The 14,399-nt window shown below is 32.4% G+C and overlaps 1 protein-coding gene across 1 annotated transcript in view; it reads right to left on the bottom strand.

The window, feature by feature from the left end:
- LOC149211611 (NAC domain-containing protein 54-like) overlaps positions 1–13,717 on the bottom strand; it is a 41,991-nt gene extending 28,274 nt beyond the window's left edge. The window contains exons 1-3 of the mRNA XM_089388439.1: positions 13,181–13,717; positions 11,683–11,876; positions 10,579–11,001 (exon numbers count right to left, since the gene is read on the bottom strand). Of these exons, the coding sequence (XP_089244565.1) occupies positions 10,579–11,001; positions 11,683–11,876; positions 13,181–13,337 (774 nt within the window). The 5' untranslated portion in view covers positions 13,338–13,717. The remainder of the gene's footprint in view (positions 1–10,578; positions 11,002–11,682; positions 11,877–13,180) is intronic.
- Between the last annotated feature and the right edge of the window lie 682 nt (positions 13,718–14,399).

The raw sequence follows: 14,399 nt of genomic DNA, 5'->3' as shown, positions 1-14,399 counted from the left end.
ATAGGGGATACTCTCTCTCTTTATTAACACCTAGTTAGGGTCCTGATCATAAATGAAATGAAATAAAATCTTTGGTTAACAAAACAAGAAAAATTTGATGTATGGATTTAAGGGCACTTACTTTCCTCCTAGTTAATCTAAGTGTGATGTGATCTTTCATAATGAGAAAAAAAAAGGTAAAAAGATATGTGGATTAGGGCCATGTACTTATCTCCTAGTTAAGGTATGTATTGATGTAGAATTTCTAAAGTAAAAGATAAGCAATTTCCCTACTTATGGTGGTTAGCAAAGAAAATTGAAAGCATATATGAACTATAAAAAGTTGCAGGAGTGTAAAGATGTCACTAAAGGTTGCCACAACACTTTAGAAAAGGGAATTACAATGAAATTTTAAGCTCTTTGTATTTCTTGTGATTTATGTTTTGCACTTTTTTTCCTAGATAGGTCCAAGGGAGTTATGGATAGGCCCAAAAATATTATGTGATAGATGAAATCAATGAGAAGAAAGACCTTAAAAACAACTAATTTGATTAAAAAAAGGGAAAAAAGTGGAGATGCCATTTTGTATGGTGTGTTTGGTTGCATATGAGTCTCAAAAACACCTTCCTTGCTGTTGGTTTCTTCCTACAAGGAGAATACAAACAAATGAATGATGTTAGTAAGCGAAAGTGGAATAAAAAACATTGAATGTAATGGGAACAATGCATGAACAAAATTACATATGATGTATCAAAGACACTTGAAGAGAGTTTCTTGAGCAATGGTGCTCAATAGATCTCAACAACAATTTCCCCTTTTCAAACTCTTTTGCAAACTCTTTCTCTACTAAAGAATCATAAAAAACTCTCTACAATGGTGGAAATTTCCTCACAATGGTATGTTAGATTTCTTTGGAGAAATTTTGGAAGCATAACAATGCACAACTTCTTCTTTTTAGCTCTCAGTGAACTTATTTTAATAGAAATTTCAAACACTCCTTCCCCACTATAGCTCATCAATGAGGTTGTTTTCCTTATAAATGAGATGAAAGCTAGCATCCTCTTGCCATTAAGGCTTGTTGGGGCTCAAGGCTTGAATGGTTAATCCATCTTGTGAATAGGCTAAATGTTTTTCAAGAAAGTTCACGTGGTGAGATGCATATTGGACTTCTGGCAACCCTCATGGATATCGAAGAAAAAAACTTGTTGTAGTAAATTTCCGACTTTGGAGAACCCGTAAGGGTTGATTTTTTAATTCCCTTTGAAAGAAACCACAACACAGAAAAAATAAATTACACAACATAAACTCAAATCACATTTCATTAACATAGGCATATATTTATACATGAGGAGAGGTCTCGGGAGAGGTTATTTAGGATATTTTATTAAGGAGAGGTCTCAATCAATAACTCCACAAATCACTCAATAATTTTCTTGATCAATCAGTTCACAATTCACACAAACTCAAATCACATTTCATTAAATATGCATATATTTATACATGAGGAGAGGTCTCTAGAGAGGTTATTTAGGATATGTTATTGAGGAGAGGTCTCAATCAATAACTCCACAAATCACTCAATAATTTTTTCGATCAATCAGTCTACAATTCTCTCACAGAAAATAACAACTTTACAATAACAGTAACAATTAAACAATGGATCGTTATTCCAAAATTTCATCCTCGTAATTATCATTTGGAAATATTCCAAGATCATCTCTGAATTTGTAGAAATTTTCCTCAAATAGTGCTTTGGTGAATATATCAGCTACCTATTCATCTGCTCTGCAGTGTTGCTCTGCAGTGTTCAATCTCGATCACTCCTTGTTGAACCAAATCTTGCACAAAATGATACTAAATATCAATATGCTTAATGTCCTTATGAAAAACTAAATTTTTCGTCATTAAAATAAACTTTAATTATCACAAATCAATTAAGTTGCTATTGTTGTTTATGTAGATACTCAAATTCTTCTTAACCACACTGTTGTCATTTTCACGTAGGCACACAGTGACACCACCCTCTTCGGAGTCCTGATTGTACCTCATTATTCACTATCTACCGTATCAAGTTCAATGCTTGGATGATGCGAATATCATTTCATAGTTAAACTGGCATGTCGAGCAATAAATGTGTTCAGTGTGCTAGCCAAGTGTTGGTGTTTTCACCATATTGTGATCGCCTTCCGACAGACGTCGGATCTAGACACCCATCATGGGGATTTAATTTATTGGTTTATTAATTTTTTATTTCTGATTTTCGTTATTTATATAACGAAATATTTACTATATTTATGTTGATTCATTTTTAATAAGGTTAGATTTATTAATTTAAAAAATAATATAATTTATAGTTTATGTGGGGTTCCATAAATTTATTAAAACATTAATAGTAGGTAGTTAAATATTATTAAAAATTATAATACATATATTAACTATGAAATTTAAAATAAATATTTATTTGTTTAATTTTATTGAAGTGTTTAATGTGTGGTGTATATATATAGTTTGTCAGGTAATGTGAGTTTTAAGATAATTGATATGTTTAAAGGGTCGATGCTCTAGATTGCATCTATTTTGGGCCACATTTACTTTTATCATGACTAGATTTTTTTCCTACTTAATTTCAAATCTATAACTTTTTCATTATAGAGTGTTTTAACACTCTATCACTCTCTATTATGTACCCTTTGGACAATCTCTATAATTATATTTTATATTAATACAATAATTATATTTTATATTAATTGTATTAATGTAAATATACATGATTTTTTATAATAAATTTATTACTATGGTAAATTTTGATGGTGATATTTATATTTTAAATTAATAATATTAATTATTTTTTATTAAATTTTGCTCACGAAGTTAGCTCAATTAATGATATACGATATTTATGTTATAAAGTGTTATGTAAACCATGAAATCAAAGTTTAAATTCCCTATGAATCAAACCAATAATATATATATATATATATATATATATATATATATATATATATGATGATAATGATGGTGGTGGTGGTGGTTAACCTCTGCTGAGACCAAACACCAAACATTGGTCTATCGGACCTAAAGAAACAAATTATTTATTTTGATTTAAGAGTTTATTCCTATACTCAAAAAGCTTGGAGAGAAGCCTCCCGAGCTCACTATAATTTTGACATTGTAAAAGGCTAGGAAGGTCAGTATTGTAACAAAGATTCTGAAAGTGAGATCTAATGTGGTTGTACGCGGGGCACTCTAAGAGGAAGTGGTTTTAATCCTCGATGTTCCTATTCTCACATAGGAAGTGGTTTTCATCCTGAATATTCCTATTCTCACATATATGGCAGATCCTTTCCATCCATGGTGTTTTAGGAACTGCCCAATGACCTGTTTCACTATGGAGCTCATGAGAATTCGTTCTAATCTTTGCTATATTAATTTTCTTCTTTGAACTACTTAAAATAGAGAGATACTTTTGATCTTCTAGGGTGGGGTTGATGACCTTCTTATAATAACTTAATTTTATTTTAGCCGCTAAATCTTTCTCACACCACATTTTTTCTTTGAACTTAGAAGTAACAATATCTTTAATGTTATTATTGTTTTGCAATGCATCATTCTCATTGATCTCCCAACAGTTTAACCAGACCCTTGTGTTCTTTATGCCACCCTCGATTGAGCCTTAGGTGGTTTTGGCTGGAATTTAAAGCTAGCTTAGGAAGTCTATGATCATTTATGTTATTGAGTTTGTGCTTGTACAGCAGAAACCTAATCATAGCTAGGCTCTCAATAGGGGAAAGACCTGCTTCTATAAGGAGAATAGGATAGAGTGTATTACTTTTAATTTTCAGGTTATAAGCTATAAAACGCTTCTGGATTTGCTCAATCTTTCTCCATGATTCTCTGGAGATGCCGCAACCCCAGACCTCACAGCTATATAAGATAATAGGAATGACTAAAGTTTCAAAGAGGAACTTCTTGTTATCCCACATTATGAGGTTTGCTGTTTTACAATTATTTTCAAGACCAAAATAAGCTTTCCACCCCCCATTAATCCTTTCCTCAATGCTATGGTTCCAGTTGAGCTTGTGATGAATATCAATTCCTAGGTACTTGTAAGAATACACTTCCTCCAAGTTAATATTGTCATACATAAAATTAGGGCAAGTGTCCTTCTTGGATTTGATAATCACAACTTTTGTTTTGTCAGTGTTAAAAGTCATACCCATGGTAAAGCAGAAATCCTTAAGAAGCCTGAGTTGCTTATCAAGATCAGATGGGCACCTTGCAAAAAGAACAATATATATAATATTTTAATTTCTATTGGATTAAATATTATATGAAAATGTCACTTGAGCCTATAACTTCTTAAACTATTCATGTTTACATGTTGGATTTCATTGTGTTAAAGTAATTTTCTAAAAAAATGTTTTTGCCTATGGTTTTACCCATGGTTTTGTTATAGCCTTGGTTTTGTACTTTATATTTTATTAATTAATTAGTTTTTAGTTGTTATATTTTTTTATTGCCTTGAGAAATGCTCTTGAAACTAGTATGGGATAAATGTTGTAATGTAATTTTCTCCAAACATTTTGAGTCAGTAAAAATAAATATAAAATAAATCATGTTAAAATAAATTAAAACAAAGATAAAAATTATACTTTATTATTTTTAAATTATTTTTTCTTGACTTGGTCAAGTTACTGGTGGTTTTAGCTTTCACGTTTATGAGAACCCATGGTATTGACCCATGGTATTCAAGTGAAAGATAACTTACTTAAAGGGGAAATTAGACCAGCCTAAATCCATCTTAACTCTGGATCTACTAAGTGCAAGGGATCCTTCTAAGCGCTTGGCAGATATAAAGTTATGATAAATCTATGCTAAAATATTGAGGTGAAGTTGTGCAATCTAGGTTTTTTATTTCAGGCCGCTTAATATGTTTTTTGATGTTACATTTTATTTTATAAAATAAAAATATTTAAATGTTTAGTAGCTAGATTTGATTATGCTAAACTAATTTTTGCAAAAAAGTGTTATCATTCATGGTCTTCTTTTGATTGAAAATTCTATTATTTTTCAGATTTCAAAATTACAATTTCACAAATTTTCTGCTTTATACGTATTTATTCTATTAGTTTTTAGCTGTCAAATTTTCTTTTATAAAGTAGGAAGAGCTAGAAAAACTCTTGACGTAGATTTAGTTATTAAATTTTCTCTTGTAAATTAGGAGGACTGAAATAATTCTTGACCTTTTAATGGATTTTCAATTGTTAGGTTTTCTTTTATAAATTAACTGGGTTTTGTTTTTAATTAACTTTTTTATTTAAGATTTATTAAGTGGCAGATTTTTATTTTGTGATTTGTTTTTTGAGTTTCTCTTATAAACTAAACTCGATAAACTCGATAATTTAGGGACTTGAAATTATAATGAATTATGTAGTATTTTATATTTTTTAATAAATAATTTTTGGGTTATTGAGTTTTCATATAACTGTAATTTTTTTTTCTTCTTAATTTAATATTAAGAATTCAATTTTTGTTTTTTTATTATTTTTTAAAATTATTTATTTGTCAAGTTATTGGTTGAGGTTTTATTGATGACGATGATGGTTAAAGTCCATTGAGACCAAACTTTGATCTATCGGACCTAAAGAAACAAATTATTTAGTTTGATTTAAGATTTTATTCCTATGCTCAAAAGACTTGGAGAGAAGCCTCCCCAGCTCACTGTAATTTTGACATCCTAAAAGGCTAGGAAGGTCAGTATTATAGGTTGTTTAATAAAACTTTGATCTATCGGACCTAAAGAAACAAATTATTTAGTTTGATTTAAGATTTTATTCCTATGCTCAAAAGACTTGGAGAGAAGCCTCCCCAGCTCACTGTAATTTTGACATCCTAAAAGGCTAGGAAGGTCAGTATTATAGGTTGTTTAATAACTTCCATTTATATTAGTTATTAAATTTTTGTTTTTAACTTTATGTCCTTTTTATTTAACTTTTTTTATTTTTCTATTATTTCCATTTTCATGAATTATAGTTTTTCTGTTTATTTTCAATTTAAGATCATTTATTATTATATTAAAAACAGATTTTAATAAATTTAATAATAGTTTTTTATATATATTAATAATGAATCAAAGTATATATATATATATATGTTAATATAAACAATATTAAATAATCATATTTCTTCATTTTTTGTGATGAAATTTTTATGTTTTAGTTTAATTAAAGTATATTTAAGCTAAAGCTACTAACTACTATGTAACCTTTGTTTTTAAAGAAATAGATCATAATTAATTACTTTTCGTATTATAGATATATTAAATCAATAAAAATTTTTATTCAAATTTATTATTACAAATTAATTAAAATAATTTTCTATATTAATTATAATTGCTAAAAATATTAAAAAGTTAATATTCTTATATATATATATGCGCTTTTGGTTGTTAATTATTAATATTGTAGATAGTTTAATTAATAACTTTATTTAATTATTTATTTATAGTGTGGTTCATTATTTATTGTTATCTTGATATTTTAAATCATTTTTTTGGAAGAAATTTTATAATTTTCATTACTAGAACTAAAAATTACGATTTTGTATATGCATAGTGTGCATTAGTAAAAATTGTATTAAAAACATCTATATAACAAAAATAGTAGTTTAATTGTAACATTGTTTGAAAATATAGCCAGTGTAAATACAGAGTTCAATAACATGCACAAGTGTCCTCCAAAAAGTTCTCATAAAAGAATCAAAGTCAATTTAAATAAAACATGCTCTAAAAATATCAAAGGTTTGGCTCCAGACCTTTTATGAAAGCACTGTGAAGGTACTCAGAGTAAGTTTCTCCATTCTATTCCATAATCGTCCATGCAACTAAGTTTTTCTCCCCACCCACTTTGGAAAGAATATTGGAAATGGATATTAGCATCTTAAATCAATATTAACTTAGCTACATATCATGTTTCTCCTTTAACAAATCTAGTTCAAATCTAGAGGGGATATGTTAAATAGTAATCAAATTTTCCTAAGGAGGTTGGATCCTTGTCACAAAATTTTTAATGATAATTTAGAGTTAGCTATTCAAAGATCATATTCTTCTTTATATTATTATTTATTGTAAGGGGTAATAATAGTAATAGAGTTATTTTATTATTGCAATTTCATATTTGTTTTGTCAAATATATGTGAATATTGTGTTTATGTGTGACATATTAAATGACTTTGATGGTTTAGAAGCCTTTGGTAGTAGCACCTCATGCCGCAGGTCAAGCCTTGAGGATCACAAACAAATTAACAAGATTCAAAGAAAGAGAAAAACAATATTTCTATTTGTATTATTCTCCACTTGAAATCATTAATAAATTGAATGAAAATAATATGTTAATATAAGAAATGTTTAAGCGTATGTTTATCTAATCAAAAAGTACTTTACATTCATTATTTTTAAAATGGTACTAAGGATAAAACATAAACTCCAAATAATAATAAAATCAAATATGTTATAACACTAAAAAATACTCATTATAAAATTAAATTTAGAAAAATGTAATAAATGTTTTTAATATCTTCTAGTAAATATTTTGTATATTCAAAATAACAAATTTCTCTAAATTCTGGTAGGAATTTACTAAAATAACAAGTTTGATGGGTAACCCTGCACAATCGAAATTCCATAGGGTTTTTTCAGGGTGTTCAATCCATATATACAGTCAAAAAACGAGTTTAAATAACACAAATCAAGATTTCACCTCAAAATTTTCCACCAAATTCAAACACCAAAAAATCAAAAAATACTATTAAAAACAACTACATAATTTAATCTCAATCCAAACTGAGTGGTCAACAAACGTATAACCTGTTTTTTATATAAAAAAATAGTTGCAATTCCTTAATTAATATTGAATTCTGTAAATCAAAATTGGTTTTACACTCAGCTCTCAAATCAATTTTTTATTTTTCCCACATATTGTTGTATTTTTTTAATTCAAGGTATTATCGCGTAATATAGTTTTGTGTCACTCGGTAACCGCAATTATAATTCTAGGAATTATCCCATAACCATTGTGAGGCTAATTAGTGAACATATTCATTCAAAACCTTCGAAAACTTAAATTTGAGAAAATATATATGATGCACACATAAACAAGGAAAGTTGTGATGCATCAAGTCCCTGCATTGAGTGGGGTAGAATGTTTTCGTGTGCTAGCGCGACCGAGCCAGTAAGAGAAGTGGCTGCTGAAGCCACGTTCCCCACATAGGCCTTGAGATTTCGGAGACAGCATTCTTCTCACGGCCCCTGGGATGGCAGACACATCCACAACAGTAGGCAGATTTTTTTGTCTTTCCTTGCTAAATCAAGGTCCGGCAGGGCTCGACAGCTTGTTCTCGTATTCGGCGGCCTAACTAACTAGGCAGATTTTTCTGTCTTTCCTTGCTAAATCAAGGTCCGGCAGGGATCGATAGCTTGTTCTCGTATTCAGCGGCCTAACTAACTAGGCAGACTTTTTTGTCTTTCCTTGGTAAATCAAGGTCTAGCAAGGCTCGACAGCTTGTCCTCGTATTCGGCGGCGTAACTAACTTTGTTTGGCTGTCAATAGGATGGGAGGATATTGATCCATCCTTCACTGGGGATGCTCTGGATGGCTAGACTAGCTAGTGAACCAGAAATCAAGTTTCTATCTGGTAGAATTCAATTACTAAACAGTACAATTACCCTACCTCTGCATAGTTAGATTGGCAGATTGGCTTCAATCAATCCTGGGGAATTGAAGATTATCGGGTCGGCCAATCATGCTCACCCCGGACCATAACATCCATGGCAAGGAAGAATGGAAAGGGTGGACTTTGCTTCCTTCATCCCTAATTTTCGACATTCATCCCGAAAGGCTCAGCAGGTCTAGAGTATACATAGTTCATTCCAGAGAACTATCCACACATCAATGAAATTAGCTAATACACACAATTCACTCCATTAGATTTGTAATTTCCTCAAAGTTGTGCCAATTGAATGACAGAATTAACTACCTGCACACAGAGACAATAGAATTATTTGTTATCCGAGCAAAGTATAATTCAATTCAAGATAATTCAATCCAGTAGCTGTCAACCAGAGCCGTACCTATGCATCATATTTGGATGTTGCAATCACTTTCTAGTTGCGCAATCCAATCTGTTTGGCATCAGACGATTATTTGCTTGCTTTGAGGCTATACTAAATCACGATGATGGTGTACTTAACAAGATCAGTCAACCTTTCCAGATCCAGGATTGCTGTCTTCTAACTCTAATTAAGGTACCTTCTCAAATATATTTGAAGGTCCCATGTTCACAAAAATATCCACTAGTGAAAGTTTGTGGAGACATTTACCAAAACAGACTCAGAAATTTCAGTGGAATCAAAGGAAGAAACAAAAAACTGTAGCATCTAACATCTGTTGCCATTTCCTAGTGGTCAATCCTCCTGCACACTTAAAAAATAATAATGCAAGGGATGACCAAACCTAGTTACATCAAAATGGAAATGGTTCACAATCCCAGTTCTTTCTGGCTATAGTCCTGTTGTTGCTGCTTGCAGGTGTTCCTCTTGTAAACTTTCGGGAAAAAATCATCTTGTAAACATTTGGGGAAAATAATAAAAGAGACTTACTGGTTCTCTTTTTCATACAAATGGATATGGTACATGTTACTTCAGGGCTAGCTGTTGTCAATCCACAATAAACTGCCAAAATCACAAGAATAACTATGGTAGCAATTTAATACACCAAAACATCTGTTCATAAATGAAGCTCCGAGATACTAGACCAGCTACCCTGCATACAATAAAGAAAAATTGAAAAATCCACTGTTAACCAGCTCTAGAATTTTAGTTCCAAACTATATGACACATTTAAAAATTTCTGATTAGCATACTACTATCTTACAATAACAACAGTCGGCAAGAAAATAAGGAGAGCATACCATTTTGGAATAGCCACTTAGTATATGACCTATGAACATTTAACCTGCCACCAATAAAAGTACTCATTTTCCTTTGCAAATTCGTTGATCCAGTGTCTTTGAGCTCTGTTTAAACATGGATGTGCAAAACCTACTCACATCCATTCCATGGTAAATCCCGAGAACATTCCTAAAATCCAAGACTGTCTGTACAAGATAATCTATCCAGCTCCTTCACTATCACTATTTTATAATAACTCAATGATTATTTAGTTTCCCCATAAATTGTACATATTATCAAATTGGAGAGAATCTCCAACCAAATTACCAGATAACTTGGCCCTAAGGAAAGGATGTTCGTTATGAGTATCCTCATTCTGAGCTGTCTGTGCAACCTATAGTATTTCGTCTAAAACATCTTCCTCTTCAAAGCAGGCATCAGTTGTATGACTCAACATAGGTTCAATCTGAGATGTGAACTGGTTGGAGCTTAAATCAGCTACACTTTGTGAAAAATTATCTATATTAAACATTGGCCAAAGAGATTCCTACTCCAATCTTGCACCCCCAATCATAGAACTGACGTGGAAAATAATTATATATTGACATTACTAGATAGTAAACCTTACTTTACAGATCAAATTTGTAGATTACCATAAGTAGGAAAGCTTTAACTAATGCCAGGTAATCATCACAAGAGTCTATAGTAGTACACACCTTTAAATCGTTTCTGGCATTGGCACGGGATGCCAAAATGTAACTTGGGCTGGAGTCATCCAGTAGAAACTCCAACCATTGATTAAGAGTAGCACTGTTATCAGTTCTATCATGCAGTCTCTCAAATGAAGTTTTTGATCGCAATGTAATATCTGCCTGGATGTCGGCCTTTTCCTGCTTCACTTGTGGGTAGCTTTTGTCTGGCATATCTTCAACAGCATCAGGTTTGGTCATCTTATCAGAAAAGGAACTATTCATTACTGAAGGAAAAACATTCCTCTGTATTGGTGGTCCATTCGAGCTTCCAATCCTTGGCTCTATTCCATTTTTCTTGAAAACGCGGCATAAAACAAAAGCATCCTGTAAAAGTAAAGAAAATCATCATCAAGGGTCGCATCAAGGAATTACTCTAATAATAATTGAAGCAGACAACAGAATGAATTTTTCGCAGTCTTGATAAATGGCATAAGGATATCGTTAATTATTTGATAGAATTAATTCAGAAGAATACTAGGGATATGATAGCAGAAATTAATTGCAAGATATAGGTTAGGCAGAAGGATGAAAACTTGAGAACAAAGCCTATAAACACTGTTGGTCACTGAAAACCACATAATGCACAGATACATCTCTCAGCTTGGCACATTGACAAGAGAAAATAATGTTAAATAGATCAGTGACAAACCAAGGCTATGATAATTGTTGAAGAATAAAAGACCCAAAAAAAAAAAATCTTGGTAATGACAGTTGCTTGCTATCTCAGTCAAAATAATTGTGCCCAAGTGTGAGCAAGGAGTGATTCCAACCTCCAGCTTAAACTAAGAAAAATGTTCTATACTCTTCTCAAACACTCTGTTTCTACAAGTAAATAGAATTATTCTTAATATTTTTAAAATCCAGCAGGAAAGGCTACTGAAAATTCTGATTCAAAAAGTATACAAATAATAGAGAGACTATGATTTATGCTTAAAAGTTTATTTAACCCCATTCTCTAGTTTTATAAATGGGCAAAGAAAACTTAATCCAATTCAATTAGGATACCTGAACACCAGCTACCCCTTCACATTGTGTCTCATCTAGACGATATTCATGCATCACCCAATCTGTTCTTCCTCCCGTAGCTTTCCAGTAACCAGCTTCAGTGGCCCTATTTGTGCGTGTTCCATTGGGATACTTCTTATCACGTGGACTGAAAAAGTACCATTCTAAATCTCTGTTAGGCAGGAAAGACTTATCTGCAACAGGCATGAAAAACGAGTCAAATTTTGAAGTATAACTCTTGTTACATCTAAAACTATTGTCCACGCCTTAAAGTAGACTAAATTGCCATACATGATATTTGTAAAAGTTGTCATAAACATCATGCATATTCTAATTCCAGGTTCACATGTACTTGGAGTTGGCAAGGGAAATGGGACATCCGACATTATATCAGCTTTTTTATTGATGTCATGCGTTTTTCAAATAAACAATTTGCAGGCATCCCAACCTCAACCTACATTTCATATCTGATATTTTCAGGTGCTTCTATCCTGCACTAATCCATCTGATGGTTGATTTGCACGCTAAACTCAGAGACCAAACATCAATAATAAGATGGGTAATGGATATCTAAGGCTTTTATACCCAAATTGGACTCTGTAATTTTCATGAGATGACTATTTCTGATCGAAGAAATAAAGTTTTGGGAGCTACATTTACAGTATGTTAAAACTGATTCTCACTGATAGTGGGCCAAATGACTCTGCTTTAATGAGGCATCCACAGTCTAAATTAGTTCATACTTAGACATGCGCACAGTTTCCATGAGGAAAAAACAAGGGTGCATTAATCACAGGGCAATATTCAGGAGCTAACTATGCAAAATATTAAGGGACCCAAATATGAAATTGAAATAGCTATGTCTTGGAATTCTAATTTGCTAGTTCTACTAATGGTGGGCAGTAAGGATATCACGTTCTCGAATAAACAGAACCAACAATTTCCAGCAGAAACCAAAAGTAAATAACACCTGCAAAAAACATCCAAGGATTTATTGTCATTGTTGGAAATTTGACAACGAATTATGTAAATTTGGGTAAAAATAGCAGTTATGTAACAAAGAGGCTTGTATAAAAACTAGTGAATGCCCGAGAAATGTAATCATGGAGAATCATTGTTGAATTAATAGAGATTCCAATCCCTTGCCCGTGGATGTTTTCTTGACACCTTGTCAAGGCTTTACCACGTAAATCTTATGTGTTTATGTGTGTGTTTAAATTCAGTTTTCAAATCTGTTATATGCTTTTCTTGGTCAATTTATAACTGAATGTGTAACTGAATGTGTAGTTCCTTCTTCATTTCCCCTATTCAAACAATAGTCATAACCTTCCAATGGCCTTAGGACTCTGCGTGGACACAATTTTCGTCAATTGTAACGAATAGTATTATCGATGGGTGCAACGTAGAAAAATATGATTTCACTCAAATCAAACTGTAAGCATTCACCGAGACAATTATATAACAGAAAACCATCAATGCCCAAAAGCCAAAAACTTACCAAGCAGATCCCAAGGTTTAAAATTATACAAATCAACTTCTGGGATAATGTCCAATTCTATCTTACAGCCATGAACTTTTCTCTTCAAATAATAACCCACAATCTCCTCCTCACTGGGATGGAACCTGAAACCCGAGGGCAAGGAAACAGGCGCCATTCTGTAATCAAAATCTCTAAAAAGACTCTACAATGGAATGTACAATCATGAACGAAGAAATTGATGCAAGAAACCCAGCCATTAATAATGGAATTTATATCAGTAAAACCCCACGGCCACAACCGAGAGTTCGACAGGGTGATTTGAGATGGCAAACAAAGTGAAAGCGAAGAGTAGAGTTTCTACTGTCCTTTAGTTAATTAAACACCTCCATAAAATCTTACAGATTTCTGGCAAAGAAATATAAAAGGTATGGGATTGACTCCCTTTTGTTACTGCCTCAACATCAATAACCGGCCTCTGCCAAGAAAATGAAGGAACATTCAGAAAACGATACTGAAAATGCAGTTGTCACAACATAGGACATGAATCGTTGTGGTTGTTGTTAAAGTCCGGCGACAAGTCAAAATCGTGTTCACTGAACAATCATGGTGAAATGGTTAATTATATTTTTTATTAAATTAAAAATAAAAACTTTGATTAAAAATAAAAGTAATAAAGTAATAAAGTAATAAATAAAGTTAAATTAAACAAAAAAAACCATGTGGAACCAAGTGGCTCTTGCATGCACCAGTCCCTTCTAGATCTTCGGCCTTCAGCTCCAACATCAGCCAAGTGGTTGCCCCTTCTAGATCTTCGGACTTCAGCGCCAAGATGAGACTCTTCATCTGGCTCGGATCCTGCTTATGAAATGGATTTACATATCCGCCAAGCTTTTGTTGTCTGCAAACACATAGATCTCCTCTTATGAAATGGATCCTCCCTATCCGCAAAGATTTTGTTGTCCACAAACACCACCAGTCCGCAAACGAGGTTGATGCAGAGAATGTGCCGTTACAAATGTTGATGTGGAAAAATGATAAATCTAGGGTTTCTGGAGGGGTCAAAATGCTTGAGAGCCAAAGCTTGGGTGGTGAAGAACAGTCTGCATGCAGAAGTGTGGAGGGAAGAAGAACAGAGATGCGGAGAGACGCCGAGCTCAGTGCACTTTTATTGTGGAAGACAAGTGCAGTTCTTGTTTTCCCCAAAGCTTCATACTCGGTGAAATCAAGGTGGTTCCAA

Source organism: Pinus tabuliformis, chromosome 1_1 (genome assembly GCF_031772625.1).
Source record: "Pinus tabuliformis cultivar Carrire ecotype Pingquan chromosome 1_1, CPIR1, whole genome shotgun sequence".
NCBI lineage: Eukaryota > Viridiplantae > Streptophyta > Pinopsida > Pinales > Pinaceae > Pinus > Pinus tabuliformis.
Note: the sequence above shows the minus strand (reverse complement) of the source record. Positions and strands in the feature narration are given on the sequence as shown.